The sequence below is a fragment of the Scatophagus argus genome, chromosome 11 (assembly GCF_020382885.2).
Source record: "Scatophagus argus isolate fScaArg1 chromosome 11, fScaArg1.pri, whole genome shotgun sequence".
Taxonomy (NCBI): Eukaryota; Metazoa; Chordata; class Actinopteri; family Scatophagidae; genus Scatophagus; species Scatophagus argus.
The window spans coordinates 3,155,380-3,175,802 of NC_058503.1; the positions used below are offsets into that span (position 1 = coordinate 3,155,380).

The following is a 20,423-nucleotide window of genomic DNA, read 5'->3' on the forward strand; positions in this document are numbered from 1 at the left end:
GGGGGCTATGCTTGACTTCATTCACTCTCACAGTTCACTGTTCATCCCTTTGGGAACCTTTCTGAGCTCAGATGTGTTTGTGAATCCCCTCCTTCTTGTTTTTTTTTTGAGCACTCTGTTCCTATAGGTCTATAGGTACATAAGTGAGATATGCAGCTGTGTGCCAGCAGAGGCAGGGAAGAAGACCTCGAGCAAGAGATTTACAATGCTATTGCAATATCTATAGTAAATCTGAAAAGTATAAAATAAATTAATTCATTCAAACTAATTAACTGAATGTAAACATAACCTTTGTTTGTTTATCAGAAAACTCCACAGGGCCCCTTTAAGTGAACCACTGAATTTATTTTCTAAATTAGCTAGAAAAAAACTTATAAGAAAAAAAAGAGTAGAAATATGGCAGTGGATGTACAGCTCAAAACCATCTGGGCTGGAACATTGCCCTAATCCCAAATCCTGTAACTCCTGACCTTACAGATGTGTACACCTTTTTCATTTTTCTTGCTGGGGGGCTTGAGACGTACACATCCACATGAGCACACAGACCCCAAAATGTTCGTACCGTGGACTACACCAACTCCAACTGGCTGCTCGTTTGTGTGCTTCAGTCGACTGGGACATTTCATCCGGCTTACCTTTATCACCTTTGTCCTCAGTGAACTCCAAAAAAAAGTTTATTTTCTTGGAATTACTTGGAGAAAAATATCATTCAATCCTCTGTATGGGATTGCTTAGCAAAGATAATAGAGATAACCATGATTGTCCGGGGAAGGCAGACTTTCAGCAGCTGGTGGGCTGCAGGGAAATCTAGATGGAGAAGACAACCTAAGGGACAATATTCCCTTTTATATAATTTATCTCAAGCTGCATTAAATTACCTGAGAGCTGCAGCACATGGGGAGTATGACCTGCAGTCATCTTGTTGTTTGCAATAACAGTAAGAGTAAATTTCACTGCAAATTAATTTAGCAGAATAAAGAGGGAGTCTGATATTAGTCTGATATGAACTGACTTCTCGCTCATTTGGGTTGTTTATCTGTTTATTTTCCCACTCATTTTTAATAGAATCCCTAGTTTTCTTTTCCTCCCTCCTTGGGTGGATTTTTAGAGGTCATGGCTGAAATTATTATTGAGCAAGAGCTCTGATAGCATCTTGGTAACAAACTCAAGAGGCTCATGTAGCTGCTCAGCACAGAGGCCGGTAACATTTTAGACATACCGAGATAATCCCCGGGATCTATTGTGTAAAATGCAGATTTATCCTCTGTGAATGAGCTGCATCAAACATAGACATGGGGGGTAAATCCCTTAATTTCATTAGGACCTCAAAGTAATACTGGTGAAATGGGTGCTTGATACTGAGAGCAGCTGAAAATCTTGTCGATGGTGCTGAATCACAACCAAACAGTGTGATCCAGGCGGAAAGTGGACTCATTTCTGATGAATCTTCATGGCTCCTGTGGTGCATGAAGATCAGCTGGGTCTGTAGACATGAGCATGCTGTGCAGGTCCTGGGTTATTTTAAGTTAAAAGAGTTATCTGTTGCTGCTCTTTGAGGCCTCTGTAGTGTGCAGGTGAACAATCATCGTGGTCATTAGTGACGGTGTTAGCGTTAGTGTTAACCAGAAAAGAAAGAAGTTATGAAAAAGTAATTAAAAGACAGGTTGATAGATTTTACAGTATTCTCCCCTTTCTCTTTCCGTGGTAAAATAGGATCACAGAGGTGTCATTAAACTCATTAAACAGAGCTACAGGGTACATCAAAGTTGTTGAAAATCCTATTTTTTACCTTAATGCGACCTCTTGTTCTTCTCATTTTTCAATTTTATTAGGAACATCACCTCATTGTTTGAAATGCTCTTTCTCCGTTTGACAAATAGAGCTCAGGGAGAAATGCAATTGGCCCTGGTTGATAAAGTGCTGTACTTGAGCGGAGTGCACAAGAGTGTTAATGTGGAAAGAATATTGATCTGTATCTTCCTCTGCTCAGCACAGAAATGATCTGCACCAACAGCATGGGCTTGATTTTCACACAAGCAGACATCTTTGACTGACTCAGACCAGGAGATGCACGAGTGTCTACTATGAGTAACAGCATCCAAAATGTTCTTTTGTTTCATTCACCTCTCTCTGCTTCTGTTGCCAGCTGGGGTTGTCAAGGACTTGAGGCAGCTGCCACTGCAGCTTGGTACATTAATGACATGACACTGTCACATGGATCTGTGTATTTCCTGGAGGCAGCATTGGGGCTCAGAGATGTGGTGTCAGACAGAAGAAGAATAGGCAAATGTTTTATTTGTCTTAACAGTTGAGCAACTGTCGTGTAGCTCACTGATGTGTTACAAAAAGCATTGTATGCGTGTCATAGATAGCTCTTTGACACGTCAAGCTTGGCCAGCAGCAGGACAACGAGGGGATGATAAGATATGAGCTGAATGGGGGGGATGGGAAACTCCGACTGATGCTCGCCAGCAGTCCCTCGCGGCTCCAATGCTTATTCCATGAAACAGTCAATGGGGTGGAGAAAAAATGCCCATGGCACTCACAGTCTTCTGGGATAAAAGGTTGTGCTGTAAGCGAAAAGCAACATTGGATTGCAAGAGAGATTCTCAAGGTTTCCCAAGAGCCCGGACAGATCTGACTAAAATAACTCTCAGGGTGCACTCTGCATGACCGTCTTGTTCCTTCTGGGCTCCCAGACTGCTACACAGCTAAATCTGGATGATAATTTAGCCTGAGTCCAACTCAGTCAGAAGGCGTGGATCAGTAATTTCCATTCACAGCTGCCTTCATCTTTGTGAGATGAGCTGTCAGTTTAAAAGAATTGGTTTGTAGATCAAGCTGAGTTGGCTTATTACTCATCTTTTTGGGGTTTAATAGATATTTTTTAAGACTGAATGGGTTTAAACTGATTTTAATATGGATTTTTATTCCCAGGTATCTATTGGATTAAGCAATCGGTCAATTATTTAAAAAGCTGAGCTTCCTGCCCTTTAAACAGAGGAAGAATTATATCACTCGAGTATCTGAGCCAGTTTCGTCTTGAAAATGTATTTAAATGAAATATCAAAGGTTTTCAATATTGAAACAAAATTGCTCCTGACCCTGTTATATTATATCATCAGATTATTATAACTGAAGGGTAAACATGTAGGTATTATATATTGTAATATTGTAATGTTGCAGCTGGTCAAACTACTATACCGTACTGTTGTGTAGGTTATATTACTGAATGACAGTGAATCATATTTTAGGTACTTATAGGTTTTCCCAGGAAATGAAAACCTGCCGTTAAGAAAGAGTGTGATAATTCCTTTTGAGATTTATATAGTATAAATCACAGTAGTTGAAGTATTTGTATTTGCCCAAAATTATTCACAAATACAAAGAAATGGAAGTTAGAGTCATCCCTCCTCATTTACACATGACCTTCATCTCAAAGATAAAATGTGCAGCAGGAATTGTGTTGACGAGTGACAGAGCGGAGGAGGGAGAGATTTGTTGTTTTGAGTCTCAGGGTGATGGAGGAGGCTTGAGGCTTGTCAGCAGCGACACAACAACTGTTCAAGGGAACCGTGCTGAGGGGAAATTTGGGGATTTGACGGCAGCGTTGGCAGACAATACAAAATTAACATTCTTCCCTGAACTAATCCCAAACACAGGGGATGTAAATAATAAATGATCATGTTCTCATAGGGCCATTGTTTCATCACTGGCAAAGTACTTACTATGACTGTGACTCAGATAAACCAGAATGTATAATAGTAGAAATGCTTCACAGTCTGCAGGTCTACAGGAAAATGGACATAACAGGTATGTCTTTCTGTGTGAAATGTTCTTCTTTAGGTCACAGAATCAATGATGGTCTGTGGCACTCTGTGAGTCTCAACACCAGGAATCTACAGATCATTCTGACTGTGGATAGTGAGCCAGCCTCCACACTTGAGCTGTGGGAACAACTGGAATCAAGAGGCAACTTTTATTTTGGAGGTTAGTGGATTCTCATGACAGCGTTAAGATACACAACATCTCTCTCTTGAACACACACAGTATATTTCTTGGAAGGCCTGTACAGTAAAACTAAAGGTTGCGTCATGTGTCTTTTCCAACCAGGCTGTCCCACCACGGACTGTCAGTCCCTGACTTCGGCTTTCCAGGGCTGTATGCGGCTCATATACATCAACAGGCAGCCAATGAATCTCAGTCATGTACAGCAAGGATTGCTGGGAAATTATAATGAGCTTCAGTTTGACACCTGCAATATAAGAGACAGGTAAAGTAGTTTGAATTTTTTTTTGTTTATACTTTTATTCCTTAGAGGGCAGTTCCCACAGAGATCTTACAGAAAATTTGGACATTCAGCAGTCAAACATTATCCAAGCTGGCAGCAGAGAGTTATTCATGCCCACATTGTTAATTTGTAGATGGCAGTGTGTTGTCTGCAGAACCGCCTGAAAGTCACTGACATCATGTCCTATAGAGACAAACATGCTGACAGGATCATCCAATTAAATTGCAACAGAAACTCTGCAACACCTTCTCTGGCAGAGGACTATGCTAACAAGCTGCTCCTGACTGGCCTGTGTGGCATTCCTTCCTATCCCTCATTACCCTGCACAGCTGTGGGCCTTGTGAACGGGACTGACAGACCTCTGAGCTCATTCAATGTCTGCATGGGGCTCGAAACATTTGTGGGAACAGGAAAACATGCAAAGCGTAGTTTTCTTTTATCTTGTATTGTCTTTGAGGAAATTCTCTCCTTTGTCAGATTTCAAACTATCTGCTTTGTAGTCCAGATTGTCCACTGTCACAGTACTGCCAGTCTGTTTTGTCAGCTGGCGAAGGGATGCACTATAGAAACATCAGATTGTGGAAATGAGATGTTTTCAGTTCCCAAATGAAGACGCATAAATCTTTTGGAAAACTGATATTGATTGACGAGTGCAAAAGTGATGTGGCGACTGGGGCAAAACAAAAAGAAAGTTTTATGGTATAAATAGCTCTTGGTAAACGCTTTCTGATGGTTATAAAACACAAACACAAAATTGTAAACCCGGGGTGCAGGACTATTGCATTCAAGCCTTTGCTGAATGGGTTAACCCCATGTTGATAAAGCCTATCACCACAGAGCAGAGTAAATCTAGTCCTGAGATAGGACTTGCCAGCAGGGGATTTTTCTAGTTAAAGCTAACATTATGCTAGCATTATGCTATTCAGTGTCAATAATGATGGTCAGAGATGGTCAGTAATGGTCAATAATGGTGAGTCATCCCAATGTATAATTGGACAAAACACTGAAATGTAGTTTTTGTTAAATATTAATAGTCACTGGATAATGCACATAAGATGTGCAATATGCAATACATGTATTTACATGAACAAAGAATGCAACATTTTGCAAACATTTGCTAATTTGTACATCAAGCAGACATGGACCAATCTAATCATTAAGTCCAATGCTCACTCAACATTTAAGCTCTGTTTTTTCCTTGTACTTTCAAATATCTAGCTCCTTAGCCACTAAATGTTCTGCTTTCCTCACCGGCTAGAGGCTAATTTGGGTTGCCTGTTGTTTTGGTGCTGGCCAGGTAGTGTACAGTGGGTTTATCAGAGCTGAAAACAGCTGTCTGCTGCTGCTGTGTTGAGCCCCAACAGTAAATGAGACCCAAACCACACTGTTAAACCCAGGAGACCTTCTTTACTTTATCGTCAAAGCAAACACTGCTATGTGAAATGCTACAAAACACTTCATGTTTTTTCCTAATTTTTTGAACGTGAATAGTCACTCCATTATGCATTTGATTAAAAAAAAAAAAGTGTTTCGTGTGTCCAAATGAAACAACCATCTACTTGCATTATGCAGTATGTATACAGCAACAAAGAAAGTTATGCAGAGCAAAAATGAAATTTGTGAGTGGGCGACATCCACACTGTTTTTGCTTTTGATGTGTATTTGATGTCTTTGCAACATCCTGTACTGCAGTTATGAGGACATGACGTGTGAGGGAGCCTTTCCAGCGTTTATTGCATTGATGTTAACTTTCATTTCACTGACTGCGGTTTCCCTGGTGACCCCTGAGTATGAGAAAATTAATTTTACTTAATTTTATCAGAGTTAATCTCTTTTTCTGTGTGTATAATTAAACTTTGTGACAATTTATGGTCAGTGTGCACTTAACTGTGCTGGGTACTGTAATTCTATGACCCGTAAGGGCAACCATGAACACAACAAAAAATAGCTTGATGGTAATTAAACCAGCGGCTGCAATCTTATCCATGTTGCGGCTGGCCCGCTCCGCTGCAGTTAATAGGTGGGAGATGAAAGTGTATGAAATTATAGATGCACGCTTGAAAGGCCGGCAATTATGTGAAACTGAAGGAGGCTTGAGGAAGGGACTATTAATCAGAAGTGTGGTTTGAGTTTTCTGTGAAGCACTCATTGTGTCAAAATCACATTAACAGGCGTTCTAGTCTGAAGGTGACAGTAATGCTTTTATTTTTAGAGAAACGCCTCAACGTGTCAGCTTTTTTATATTCAGACAAGGGCACAGTATGAGACGCCATCATTTCACAGTTGTTTGGGATTTTTAATGAAACATGAATAAACAGCAAATTAGTCTATTGGGTGAGCTCCAGAGCGGGTGTTCGTAATTGCATACAAAAGAATAAAGAGAACAGTGAGTAGGGGTCGTGCTTGCCTGATAAATAAAAGATCAGGTTTGCAAACGCTAACAAAAGAAGTATTTCTGTTGTTACCTAACACACACACCTGAGAGGTTTCTGTGATGCTTTGTTTTGCTTCTGTTTTGTTCTTGCTGCCAAGAAATTGTCACTGGTTTGAGCTTCTCCTCAAAGTGGAATACAAAATTTTATTCAGCGTGAACTATTGCTGAAACAGTAATTCAATTAGTCAACATAAGATCCAAAGCCACTACTTCAGTAATCAATACTCAGATTCTAGTTTTTTTAAATGTAATAATCTAGTATCTGTGGCTTGTGATGAGACTATCCAATCAGTTGCGGCAGCGCACACCCACAGCAGTGAGCAATAACCTCCTGAGCTGGAGACAGAGGGCCGCGACAGACGCCGTTCAGCGGCTAACCAGTTAGCAGAAAACAGACCACACACAGGCCACAACAGTCAACAGTAACTGTCAGGTAACCTTTTTAGGCTGAGGTACATCTGCTATTTTTTTATGATTGTGGCATTTAACAAAGTTTGATATTTTTTTGTGTTAGTTAGACTAAAAACGTGAAGACTGCAGAGTGTTTCGGCAGAGTGGTTTTGGAGGGAGGCCTGAAGGGAGTGGGTGGGGAATTTTTTGGATGGATACTTTCAGCTTTGGTTGTTCTCCAATTTTGCCAATGTCAGTTTGAAATATTCTTTGTTTTCTCTCTCTTTCTCTTTCTCTATAAATATATATAAATCTCCTCATTATTGGTGAGAAAACTTTTTTTTTTTTCTTTCCTCCAGGTGTCTTCCCAACCTGTGTGAACATGGCGGCCGCTGCTCTCAGACATGGAGCTCCTTTTCCTGCGACTGTTCAGGAACAGGATACTCTGGAGCAACCTGTCACAACTGTGAGCAGTTCATCTCACTTTCATTTCTTCAGCTAGTCTCAAAGCTGCCATTACACCTTCTGCACCTCCCCGTATAGCCCAGGTCTACTGAGCCGTGTCATTTGATTCAGCACACACACACACACACCTATCTCGCTCAAGGCTTTCCTCACTTCGTACAACTCAGAGCGGAAAACTTGCCCTGCTTCATCCTGACATGACCTCGCAATCATCGCTGCTATTCTCACTTTCAGATTTCTCCGAATCTGTTTTTCACAATATCCATAAATAGCTTTAGACTTGCTGGCTTCAGAATTACTCCACATGTAGCAGTTTTTCCTTGCGGGTGTCATTTTTTGACATCCTCCCAACATTGCCTTGATATTTGCAGTGGAGACGACTGTTGGAAGCTATGTGTGAAATTCCCCTTTCCCCAAGAATACTGATTTCTTGTTTATATGCAGACATACACAGTTTTTTTTTCCATGTTGGAGGCTACGTGACAGATAACAGCATCTTCTGAATGTTAAAATATTTCTAGCAACTTGAAACATTGAAAAGTCAACCAGAGGCTGAATGTTGAACCAAATCATTGGGTTTACCCATCTAACTAGCTACAGCTGAAAGTGTAGAAGGTAGGGACCGGCTGTTTCAGAAATTGCTTAGAATTACCCAGAATGAGGTGGTAGGGTGGTGTATCTGCCACAGCACACGTTTAGAAGGTCACAGTTTTAACTCGACACTGGATGAGAGTGGTTATATTATGATCAGGCCTTTCAGTAGTCACATACTATGCTAGAAATTTCTCCCCCTCACTTGTTTCTTAAGCATCTTAGTTGATGAGAATTTAAATTGGAAAATAACATTAATTTTATTCATAACAAAATCGTGAAGTCACTGGGGATCACCAGCAAACTGTAAACTTTCATAAATGTTTCTTGTTTGTGAACTTTATATTGTTCCATGATTTATCCTTATTTGATTTATGATAATATTGTTTGGGCAAATACATACCCCTCCAGTCTTCATAAACTTTATATACTGCAAAAAGGATTTGTAATATTGGCAACTCTCTCAAACTGTAATGAGACTTCTGTCCATTCTTTCAGTGTATGATACAAATATTCATCAGCTGTGCAAGTATACGTCCTTGCCTTTTTCTTTATTGTATAGAAACTTCTTCAAGTTCCCTCCTAAATTACTAAACCTTTTTCCACCAGATTATTTTACGTATATTTTTTGATTATTGGATCATTAGATTAGATTATTAGATTAGATTCAACTTTATTGTCATTACACATGTACAAGTACAATGCAACGAAACGCAGTTTGGCATCTAACCAGAAGTGCAATAAGCAGTAAGTGCCAGATATACAATCATTTACAGTATGTACAGGGTATGTACATATCATCATCTATTGGTTGGTTGTTTTCCTGCCTATTGTGTGTGTGCGTTTCTTATTGTCATTTATTTTTGTTTGTTTTAGCATTTTCCTCCCTTGTGTTGGCTTGCTTTTGATTATTTAATTTTTTTTGTTGTATTAGTTGTATTTTTTTTCTTGAAGGGAGGGGAGCTCCACCATATACACCTTGACCTCTCCTGACAATCTCTTATCTTTTCATCATTTGAATTTATGCAGTCTTATGTGTGCAAATAAAACAAAAAAAAAGCTCATATATCATATGACTATCAGATAGAAGTGTTTGTTGCATCATCACCTGCACTGGAGCAAAAACTTGATATAGATCGAATGCACACATGTTTTTTTTTTTTTTTTGTTTTTTTTTTGATAGATGAAAACAATGACTGAGAAACAGTTCATAAATAAAGATAGATTTTTGCAGTCAGTTTTCTCAGCAAGTGGAAAGCTGTTGGAGCGTGGGCTGATTCTTGGAGGAGTAACTGATTTGTGTCCTCACTCTGCTTCCCTCCAGCCATCTACGAGTCGTCTTGTGAGGCCTACAAGCTGATTGGCAGCTCCTCGGGCTTCTACTCCATTGATCCAGATGGGAGTGGTCCCCTGGGGCCCACACAGGTATACTGCAACATGACAGGTGAGATCATTGGAGTTCACATGCTGTCACCTTTACTCTTTTTGAGGTCCTTTGAGAACTGGCAGAAACTCAGAGTAAAGAGTCCACTCACGTAGAGATGGCAGTGCATCGATCCATACCCCGGCTATCTGACAGTTAACCATCCAGTAATGAATCATTACAGCCACTCAGGCCAGTTCCTCAGAGTTTAGAACATACCTGTGAAAAGTCAATATCTTTGTCCATAAATGTCCGTGTGGTTACACTGCGACAGTTCAGTATATCAGGGAGCTTTCACACCTCGCGTGTTTGGTTTGGTTAAATCCAACCAGGCTGAGACAGCTTGAAAAACACAGTCTCGATCAGCCGTCAGACAGTTTGTTTGTGCTCTGACAGCAAAATAGAGTATATGTGATTTTACAGTTATTATTAAGTCTCCAAGAGTAACAGAGCCTTCTACTGATTTTTAACTGTAGCTATTCTTAACTGAAGCTATCCTGTAATCAGTCTGTGTAAGCCATGTTTATGTTTCCAGAAATCTATGGTAACCATGGTAGAATGGTATGGGGATTTTCCCTGATTGATGAGTCAGTCAGAAGCAGTTAAAACAGAGTGCTGTGCTTGCATCCTACTCTGCGTACTTTGCCGGTTCATTAGGTCCATCAAAAAGTAAGTGAATATTTCTGTACATGACACCTCTTTGTCATTATTCATGACATGCAGTCGATTTGCAGTGTAATAATCCTAATAATGATCTTAGTTATTACTTTATGAGCTTTGTGACACCAAAGAACATTATTATAGACATCAGAAATATTAAAGTGCAACATAAACTTCTGTCAGCCAATGTTGTTTTACTTACCCACGTGGGTGTGATGGTTCAGGATGGCAATAGCCAAAACTATGAGTTTCCTGTCAGTTCTTTAACTTCATGTTGTTTTTTTGGAAATAGCCAGTGTGAACATAACCCAGACCTGCATTAAAATTCTTAGTTTTTTTTTTAAATGAGAGAGAGCAACCTTCAAGCTAAAGCATGTCTTAAACTTTAGAATTTAGAGGGAAAAGTTATCAGAGTGCCCCCAGCAAAAAAAAGTGCAAGAACCCACTGGACCAGCTGGTCACAAGAAACATCTTGTGTTTCACTGAAATCAAGTTGTGGCCTCTCAAATTAAAAAGTGTCATGAAAAGATTACAACTTAATTAACAAGCTTAGAAAACCCCACCAGTGGCCTCTAGAGGCTGCAGTTTTCATTAGAGCATGGGGTCATTAAAGTCAAATGGGTTAATCCCCAATGGGAGCACTAATATAAATTTCACAGAAGTCTGACACTAACTTATGAGACATTTTGTGTGCAAGACATTTTTAACTAAAGGGGAAACATGTCCAAAATGGAAAAAAAAAATCAATAAATTCTGCCCATTAGATTTGGATTGTTGTGACTTTGACCTGATTGTTATGCAAATGTCAGGGTTGCACTGAGACTGTTAGGATTCATCTCCTGGGGACTATGATATCCATATTAGATAAAACTGACCATTGATTTTTCAAATAGCATGTCATGATATTTATGTGTTGCTCAAGGAGAAATAATGCACCTCTGTCTAAACGAAGGTTAAGAGTAAGGAGTCAAAAATATCACTACACAACATGCTCTTAGAGGCACAAATATCTGTACTCAATCTCATGGCAACTTGATGATTTTTGGAAAAAAACTGTTTCATTTAACAGTCATTTAAGTTGATGCCTTTAAGAACTGTGATATTATATTTTGTTATACTGTATCAGTTCAGTTTACATGCAAAGTTTTGTGGCAGTGGTTTGTTTTGAGTCATGTTTAAACCCTTGACCACTAGACAGCAGTGTTATCATCTGTCTTCAGCCATTTGACACCAACAGTACGTCAACTGAAGTAGGAAGAAGTAAGCACATATAGTAAGAACGTAGGCATATGAAACAATACAGGGCCTAACTTGCAGTATCTGAGTATATCAGAATATATTGCATCATAACCCCAGTATACAGCTCTAATGCAGTAAGTATAATTTGGCAAGAGCGTTGGATTTGTGTAGCTATTTTGATGTCAATAGCCTAGAGGTAATGTTCTTTTGAAACTTGGACCTTCGCTGTTCTCGCCACATCAGACCTGCTGTATCGGTATGATCTTTTGATGGCAAGAAGCACAATGTGCTCTATATCACCTCAGCTGTCACCTGAGTTATGACATTTGACAGACTGAGGGAGGGACACAGCCTGATCCACAGTCCTCATGACATATAGGACAAAACACGTTCACTTAAGCTTTGACTCTGTGGAGACAATATTCATGACTGAGCTGTCACAACTTCCTCAGCTGCGTTGTCCTTTGCAAGGTTAATGTACCAGTAATGTTACAGTGGAGAGTGCTGCCACCTCTTGCTGACTGATTCTTGCATTCTGTGCTTTCGGTCTTCCCTACATAAATCGGTATTATTCCACAGCAGATATGCCTCAACTTGACCTCAATTATAGAATCTATTAGAAATGTAAATAACTCTAAGCCTGACAACCTGATGTGAATAATCAGAAAACGGAGAGGGATTTTCTCCAACACTGAGTAAACATGAAACCCACATAATGAAAGCGGGGAGCGAAAGTGGGGAAGGAAATAAATAGAGATTCCTCATCTAATTTTAAAGTGCAAACTGTTGAGTACCTTTTGTATATGAAAGCAGTCAGTTCACAGTGTTGCATGCTGTAAACAACAAATGCAGATTGTTGACTTCGGCTGTAATAAGACAGTGTCCTGTGGAACTGTAAGGTTAATTTCAAAGGGTTAGAGAGAGTGGTTGTTTGGTTTTCAGTCATGCAAAGCTGCAGAGATTTGTAAAATGTCAACAACAACAACACTGAATGTCTCATGAACTCAGTATCTTGGCCACGATGCTGAGTATAGTTAAATAAGACACATAAATGGGTCACAGCAATTGCATAGCAACATCAAAACACCCACTGTAATACAATATCATTTATTTTTATCACCTCATTAATCTACTGTTTTTCTGTGAACTTGAAAAAGCAGCTTCGGACTTCAGTTCAATTACCAATTACGGTGCTGTAGTTTGCCATATTCTGTTAGCTTGTTTGAAAGCATTTGCACATATTCTGCACTTAATTTTCATGTTTTTTATGTCTTGTTTTTTTTAAGTGTGCCTCTCCATGAACAAAAAGGCCAAACTTCAACAATCTCATGCAAGTTGATGGATGAAAGTTCTGTCAATGAATTTCTGCCAACATTGAATGTGAAATGTAATTTAATGTAACAATGAATTCTGAAAGTCATGACTCACATTTACCCTCGGTAATAAACCAAACTGTGACATTTGCTTTGAGAAATAAACCAAACATAAAATATGTGCTTTTGTATTTAGAGAGTAAGGTGCACAATTAAACATATTTCATGCTAACGGATTGACTTTTGTCTTTCAGAGGAGAAGGTGTGGACGGTTTTGACGCACAACAGCCCTACTCCAGTTACAGTCCAGGGCTCCTCTCCTCACAAACCTCACGTCATGAAGTTCAACTACAGTGCCTCAGTGGAGCAACTTAATGCCATTGTAGCAGGCTCGGAACAGTGCCAACAAGAAGTGGTTTACAACTGCAAGAAATCTCGTCTCTTTAATACGAAAGGTGAGCATTATTTTCCTCTGAATGCACTAAACTGTATCATTTATGAGTCTCAATCCAACAGTTTTTTTTGGCTTAGTGAATATGAATGAAGTGCTGTCTTTCAGGTTTAAATGGATGTGTTGACATCTTACAGCTCTTTAATATGAAGCCCCCTTTTTTCAGCGGACCAAAGTTAATTAGACAATTGATTCAAAGGTGGTTTCATGGACATGTGTGGGCAATTCCTTCATTATTTCTATGTCAATTAAGCAGGTAATCACCTGGAGCTGATTCCTAGGTGCAAAGGAAACAGGTCATCCTTTGACTTCAAAAAACCAAATACTCTTATCAGAGAGATAGCAGGAAGATTAATGGCCAAATCAAAGAAAAGAGGGGGGAGGGGAGGAGGACACACTGGTGAGCTCAGCAACACAAAACGACCTGGTTGTCCATCAAAGACAACAGTGCTGGATGGTTGCATAATAAATATTGTGACAGCAACTAACTAAGTTTTAAAAGACAAAGAAGTGGAATATTCTTCAAAAGCCAAGTCCAAGATCTGACCTCAACCCAATCAAGCATGTATTTCTCTTCCTGAAGACAGAACTGAAGGCAGAACGTCCCACAAAGAAACAACACCTTAGGACAGCTGCAGTAAAGGTCTGGCAAAGCATCACAAAGCAGGAAAAATAGCATTTTGGTAATCTCCATGGATTCCAGACTTCAGGCAGTCGTTGGCTTAAAGTATTAAAAATGACTGTGGGACAGGGGACTTTGCATGAATATGGTCCTCAGTGTTTCATACGATACTTTTAAATTAAAGCTGCACTTCACTTTTATCTCTGCTGTTTCAGTTATAAATCTATTGTGGTGGCATATAAACTATTTCACATAAAATAGCTGTAGTTACAAAAAAAAAAAAAGGCGTGTTTCTTAAGGTTCTGGTGAGACATGAACCAGAATCCAGGATGTCTAATTTTATCATATTAAAGGTGCAGTTTTTAAAATGTGGCCAGTCGTTTTGTTTAAAACATTCAATAAAATGAACTAATGGATGGATGAGTTTGGGGTGAATGAACTTAACTGGCCCACACAGAGCTCTGACCTCAACCCCATAAAGCACCTTTGGGATTAACTGGAATGGAGATAGTGAGAAAGGCTTTTTCGTCCATCCTCAGTGCCTGACCTCACAAATGCTCTGCTGCACAAAGGGGCAACAATTTCCATAGAAACACTGCAGAATTATCCCAGAAGAGTGGAAGCTGGTATAGCTGCAAAGCTGTCTGTGTATTTAGAATGCAATGTCATTCAAGCCCCTGACAGTGTAATGGTCAGGTGTTCCAGAGGTGCAGTAAAAAGAACCTTCAGCACTCACAGTAACATCTCACTGTGTGCTCTTCCTCTCTTTTGTATTGAAGAATATCCGCTGACATGCTGATTGTTTGTTATAGCAGATGACATGATAATTAAATCTTGTCAGAAAATCTTTGACACTTAGACTGAACAGGGAGATTAGTGATTGAGGGACATCAGCCCTAAGCAGCAGCAAGATAAATCTCCTGTGAAGTACGGACGCTGGTGGTGGTGGTGGTGGTGGCTTAGGACTCCTCGATGAGTCTGATGAAATGATGAAACCGGTCCTTCTGTGAAGACTGGGCGGTGATAGGGAGGTGGTGGGGCTTGCATAATGGCAGCATGGATGTGCAATGGTAGAGAGAGTCATATTTTAAAAGACAGCAGCAAAATGATAGGCTAACGATGTAGGTGTGTCGCAGCTGATATGGAAATGGACAGCCCCAGACAATGACAGCTAGAAATTATGAGTGGGTATGAGCACAGTCAGTGACAGGATGGTATGAGACACACTCCAGACATTTCTTCCTTACTGAACATTTGCCAGAGCTTCGTTTAATTTTCTTTAAGTTCTTCATAATTCACAATAAATGTTGGGTTTTCACTCGTAGGAACTTGACTTCCACAACTGAAAGTCAGCATGATGAAACAGTAAAATAAAGCAGATACCTGAAAGTCCAAACATGGATGCAGGAGAGAAACTAAACTTCAAACCACAGAGATTCGGTTCGAAGCTACAAAAGTGCTGCGAGCTGAAGACATACAGAGACTTTTGAAAATAGCTTTGTTTGGTCTTCTGCACATGAACATGATCAATACAGGCTTGTGTTGTGTGAGGGGGGGGGGGGGTTCACACAGGTTGACTGCGGTGGGCAAAACATCAACCACAAGGAGCGCATTGACCCCATTCCAGAGGAAGTCCCTCTCAGGCACAGCTTGGTGCCCTTTGGTACTCCTCGACACAGCTGAACTGGAATTGGACACGCAGATCAACACTGCTTGGTTGGACTCAGCTTAAAGGGTCTATGGAAAAAGCCTCACTAACTGCCTTGGTAGCTCATCATAAAAAAACAAAAACAAAAACATCTTTATCTATCTGGTTTGAACACATTAAAAAATAATAATAAAAAAAAATCTTCAACTCAGAGAGTAAGATTAATTATTCCTGCTGTACATGTTTTTGTTCCTGCTGCTGATGTGCTACCTGGTGCCTCACCTCTCAGCTGTCTTCACACCCCGGGAGTCCTAGTCCTAGCTGTTTCCTAGTTCTTCTCTTTAGTTATGACAACTGCAAGGCACATGGCAGAAATATCTTGTCCTAGTTATTGGTCAATGCAGTGCTTTGCAAAGTGAGGTTGTGTTGTGTTAGGGTTCAAGGGTTTTCTGTGGGGTCTTTAGGACTTCTGTGCTGTTTGTCCTCCACTGCATCACCAGAATGGGCTAATTCAAGTGAATGAGTGTACTGGGTTTTTCATGCAGGCAGTCGTCATGGCCTCAGTATGGATGTTGTGTGTGTTGACTGTGCTGTGCTTTGTGGTATCACAGAAGCTTTGTTGTTGTTGTTACATTGTGAATAGTAAGGCTGCCTGTGCTGTGCTTTGTAACGCTGGGAGCCGATGCCCCTTCGACACTCCTGCCTCGCTCTTGTCATATTTTCACAATAGTTAGAAAGCCAGTGTCCATTCTTCCTGTGTGCATTCATCTTGAACTTCTCTGGCACCTACAGTGGCCCAAACAACATTTCCTTTTGAATCATGAAACATTCATGAAGTCCCAGATTCTGCCATTCCCAGGGTGCCATGCATGTGAAAACAAACAAGTTCATTATCGCGCCAGACATCAAAGAGAGGCAGAAAACAAGCAATTTTATAGCTTCATGAACACTTTGGAACAACCTGAATGTTTTGATGGTGGCCTTCATTGTTTGAGCACGGACAGCTCCTATGGAACAAGTTAAATGTCTCTTTGTGTCTCACTTTTCTGAGTGGCTTTTGACAAGAAACATAGTTTACAGGGTATTGAAATTAATTATTGGACAAAACTGCGCTTACCATGCTAATTAACAGGGAGAAAAACAACAACCACAGCTGTCTAAGCAGCCTTCTGGGATTCTAGATGCAGGCATGTGCCAAGAACCTCTGAAGTTCACCTCCAGCTGTGGTGTTAGGATGTGTAACATGTCTCCTCTCTGCCATCTCTCCTGACAGACTCTGTCACTTAAAACACAGATGTTCACTCATTTAATGTGCATGTAATGGTCTTTAACTATGATCTGATTTCCATTATTAAAGGCTTGCTTTTTTCACACGCAGGTAATGTAATATGTTTTCTTGAGGAGAACTGGGAGCTCGGCGGCTTTTAACGAGACAGTGAAGTGGCAAAAATTCACAACGGCAATTTAATGGTCTTCTTAGTGAGCTGTTCTTCAGTCTTGCTTGTTGTTGTCATATTCTTATAGCAATATTTTGTCAGTGTTTATACATTTGTTTAGGCACGCATGGTGAGGCAACTTGGCATTTAGAAAACCTTCATTAAAGCCTAAAGCGCACTCATCTTTATCCACCTTGACTGGTCTGGTTGACTGTGGTTCATGCAAACAAGACATCTGAGAATGATGATATTGGCCTATTCGACCAGTGGTTTCTATTTTCAGGCTCTGAACATGCTATTAGCTGTTTGCTTGAAACTGATTAAAACAAAACAGTTTTTGATGACAACTAGCTCCCGTGGAGTTTACATGCACTTATAGTAAATTGTTGTAAATGAATATCATGTTATGTTCTTAACTTGTTCGTGTCGTGGATGTAATGAACACTGCAGTGTTGGCGAGGGGTGGGGGTTATGAAACAGTTGTCACAACGTTGGTAGCCGTTCATTCCAGTGAAGGAGAGAGTAAGATGCATTTGCTCTGTTGCTGGGAACAAGTCCTGTCAATATCGAACCAATTTGGAGGAGAGAGAGAGAATGAGACTCACCTCTCCTTCAGGAAGTATCGATTGTTGCCTTTTCTTATTTGTGTACCTGTTCAGTGGCTGAATAGTGTTTAAAAAAGGGCAGCAGAAAAGGGAGGAAAGGGATGTGGTTTGCCTGCAGTGAGTGCAAGGACAGCGACAGAGGCTAAAGACAGTGAAGCGTGTATTGCTTTAAACCTTTGTAATGCAAATGTTGCCTTTCACATTATTTCCTTTCATGCATGCGCTTCATCACTGAATACAAGTAACTTTTGTCCTTACAGTTCTGTTCAGACTGTGGTTTTACAGCGTTAGTCGCAGGCCATCAGCTGCTGCTTAGAGGAGATTTACAGTGGCGTTATCTACACAAGAGCAGAATCTCACATGGGCAAACACAGTGAACTGATGGAGATATTCTTTGCTGTCTGAGACCCTCTTGGTGACTTAGACAAATATGACATGTATGCATATATAAAAACCCTGCATAATGCAGCGATAATGTATGCTGGGTAAGAAGAAAGCAGCATAGCATGTGACACTTGATTATGTATTGTGACATGTAGCTTAATGGGCTTTTCCTTGCTTGCTGGCCTCATCTCCTATGCAGGGTCACATTGTGCGGCAAATGATTGAAGCTGGACCACTTAAACCCATGGTGGAAGTAATGACTTGTGCCTTCATGGCCTCGCTGTAGCCTCATTGACAGAGACAGACAATGTGTCATGAAATGCCAGCAGAGAATCAAAACACGTAAATGAATGCAAATAAAATAGCCATTTTAGTTCAAGTGCAACACGCACAGTTCATGAGGAAAGAAGTTCGTTTAAGAGAGTTATCAGAAAGGAATTGTTTCCACTTGAAAGCAAATCTCTTTTGTGATATTTTCTTAAATTGTTCATTCTTTCCCAGTTTCCTTCGCTATGTTTGTCCTGTAATTGACTTTCTGTTCCTTATTATATTTATTTCTATTTAATGTGTTTATTTTGGGTTGTGTTTTGCAGAAAGGTCTCTGTATAAGCCCTCAGCCTGCAGCACAGTTTTTAATTTATTTATTGCATATAAACAATAAGCAATGCAACAGATGTAATGTCTGTAGGGCGTCTAGCTCAAGCTAACTTGCAGTCCCTGGTTAGGCTGAGCTGATAAAAGAGAATCAGGATAAAAACAACAACAGAGATAAAACAGTCTTTGTGCTTATGAGCAAGTGTGTGTGTTGTATATGACTATAAACAGTGACACTGAGGTGTAACTGTGTGTTAATGAATGTTAATGAATTTTTTTATACGCACGCATTGCCGCATTTGTGCATGTGAATATCTTATATCTTGTATATTGCACTATTATTAAGCGCTACCAAATTAAGTGCGCTTGAATTGTTTTGTTTTGTTTTCCCATGCGTTTCCATAGTGTTCCATCTGTTGATTTAAGAGCATATTGTTCTTAATACCTAAACCTGTGTTTGTCTTTATTTTGTGAGAATTTGTTACCTTCATTCCTAATTTTATTTGCTCAGTTTTATTCTCATATCTCTTGTCTTATATTATGTAAGCTTCTCAGCACAGCTGCATTTGGCAGAATAGGCTTTTTTGATTTGAATTCTTTGATTTTTTTTCCTTTCATTGTACTTCCTCATATTTTTTTTTTTTTAATGCAGTGAAGCAAACCAATGCAGTCCTCCAAATGTATCCCATGACCTTGACCTGTTGGAGCTTGAGCTCTGGCACTGGCAGGCATCAGGATGTTCCAGTGGTTAGTGACTGTGTGGTGCATTGTTGCAGATGGCAGTCCACTGTCCTGGTGGCTGGACCGGGTCGGAGAGAGACGAAGCTACTGGGGAGGTTTCCTGCCTGGAGTCCAGCAGTGCTCCTGCAGCCTGGAGGAGAACTGCATGGACATGAACTACTTCTGTAACTGTGATGCAGATGCAGACACATGGTAGGCTAGTGCAGACATAAGCAATATGACATTTCTTGCCCTTTCTCTCTTTTCTTGCGGTTTATTTTTGTTAAAAGAGATGTTTTCAACCCGAGGGTAAGTTAAATAACAACAACACCTCTCTGTATAATACGGTTCAACACCACCACAAACTGCATCCTCCACAGTGATCATACAGTTGAATCAACACCTCTCCAGAACGCTTTAAACAAAAACTGAACAATGTAACCTTCGTGAAGGGAGGAGTGACAGAAGCACTTCTATATTGCATTAGTTTTAGTGTAGTGTGTGTCTGATCCACACTTTTAGTATACCCATCCTTTTCTGAAAATAAGGTTCAAAATATAAATTATACGGAAGCCGAGAGCAGCCATGGCTGCATTTGTCTTTTAACTTTTTAAATTTGTATTGTATGTTTAATATGTTTAAATTATCTTAACTACTAATTTGTTATCTATCTTTGTTATCTAAAGATAGGCAGATAATGTAGCCGTTATCACATTATCGCAAGAAAACAAAAGGTCGTTTCCTCTTAATAATAGAATGTTTATCAGAGATCAGCAGTGCCATGCCAGCATGCATAGACGGCTTCTTGACAACTGAAGCAACTGATTTAAGCTGAAAGTGTCAGATCAAGGAGTGCTCATTATTGATCTACGCATCAGACTGCACCTCAATCAAGGTCTAACATGGGCAGAAAATGCATTGTGTCTGCATTGTGAGATAACGTTCAGATCAATCGTCGTCAGGAGGAGACTTGCCTGGCTGCGTCTTTGCGGGCGAGTACACATCAGTGATCATCACGGTTATGAATCATTCTCGATAGTCGTGACAGTGATCTCGAAGGCTGAAATCAGGTGTGATCAAATGAACCAGACGCTCATTTTCCAGTTCTAAGTCATTATCCCGTAATCTTAAGAAAACAGAAGTCCTTTTCTCATTTT

The 20,423-nt window shown here is 40.0% G+C and overlaps 1 protein-coding gene across 1 annotated transcript in view; it reads left to right on the forward strand.

The window, feature by feature from the left end:
• Window positions 1-20,423, forward strand: part of LOC124067349 (contactin-associated protein-like 5) — a 79,943-nt gene that overhangs the window by 34,462 nt on the left and 25,058 nt on the right. Inside the window, exons 9-14 of the mRNA XM_046404643.1 lie at window positions 3,847-3,990; window positions 4,114-4,273; window positions 7,475-7,581; window positions 9,496-9,615; window positions 13,061-13,261; window positions 19,323-19,479. Coding sequence (XP_046260599.1) covers window positions 3,847-3,990; window positions 4,114-4,273; window positions 7,475-7,581; window positions 9,496-9,615; window positions 13,061-13,261; window positions 19,323-19,479 — 889 coding nt within the window. The remainder of the gene's footprint in view (window positions 1-3,846; window positions 3,991-4,113; window positions 4,274-7,474; window positions 7,582-9,495; window positions 9,616-13,060; window positions 13,262-19,322; window positions 19,480-20,423) is intronic.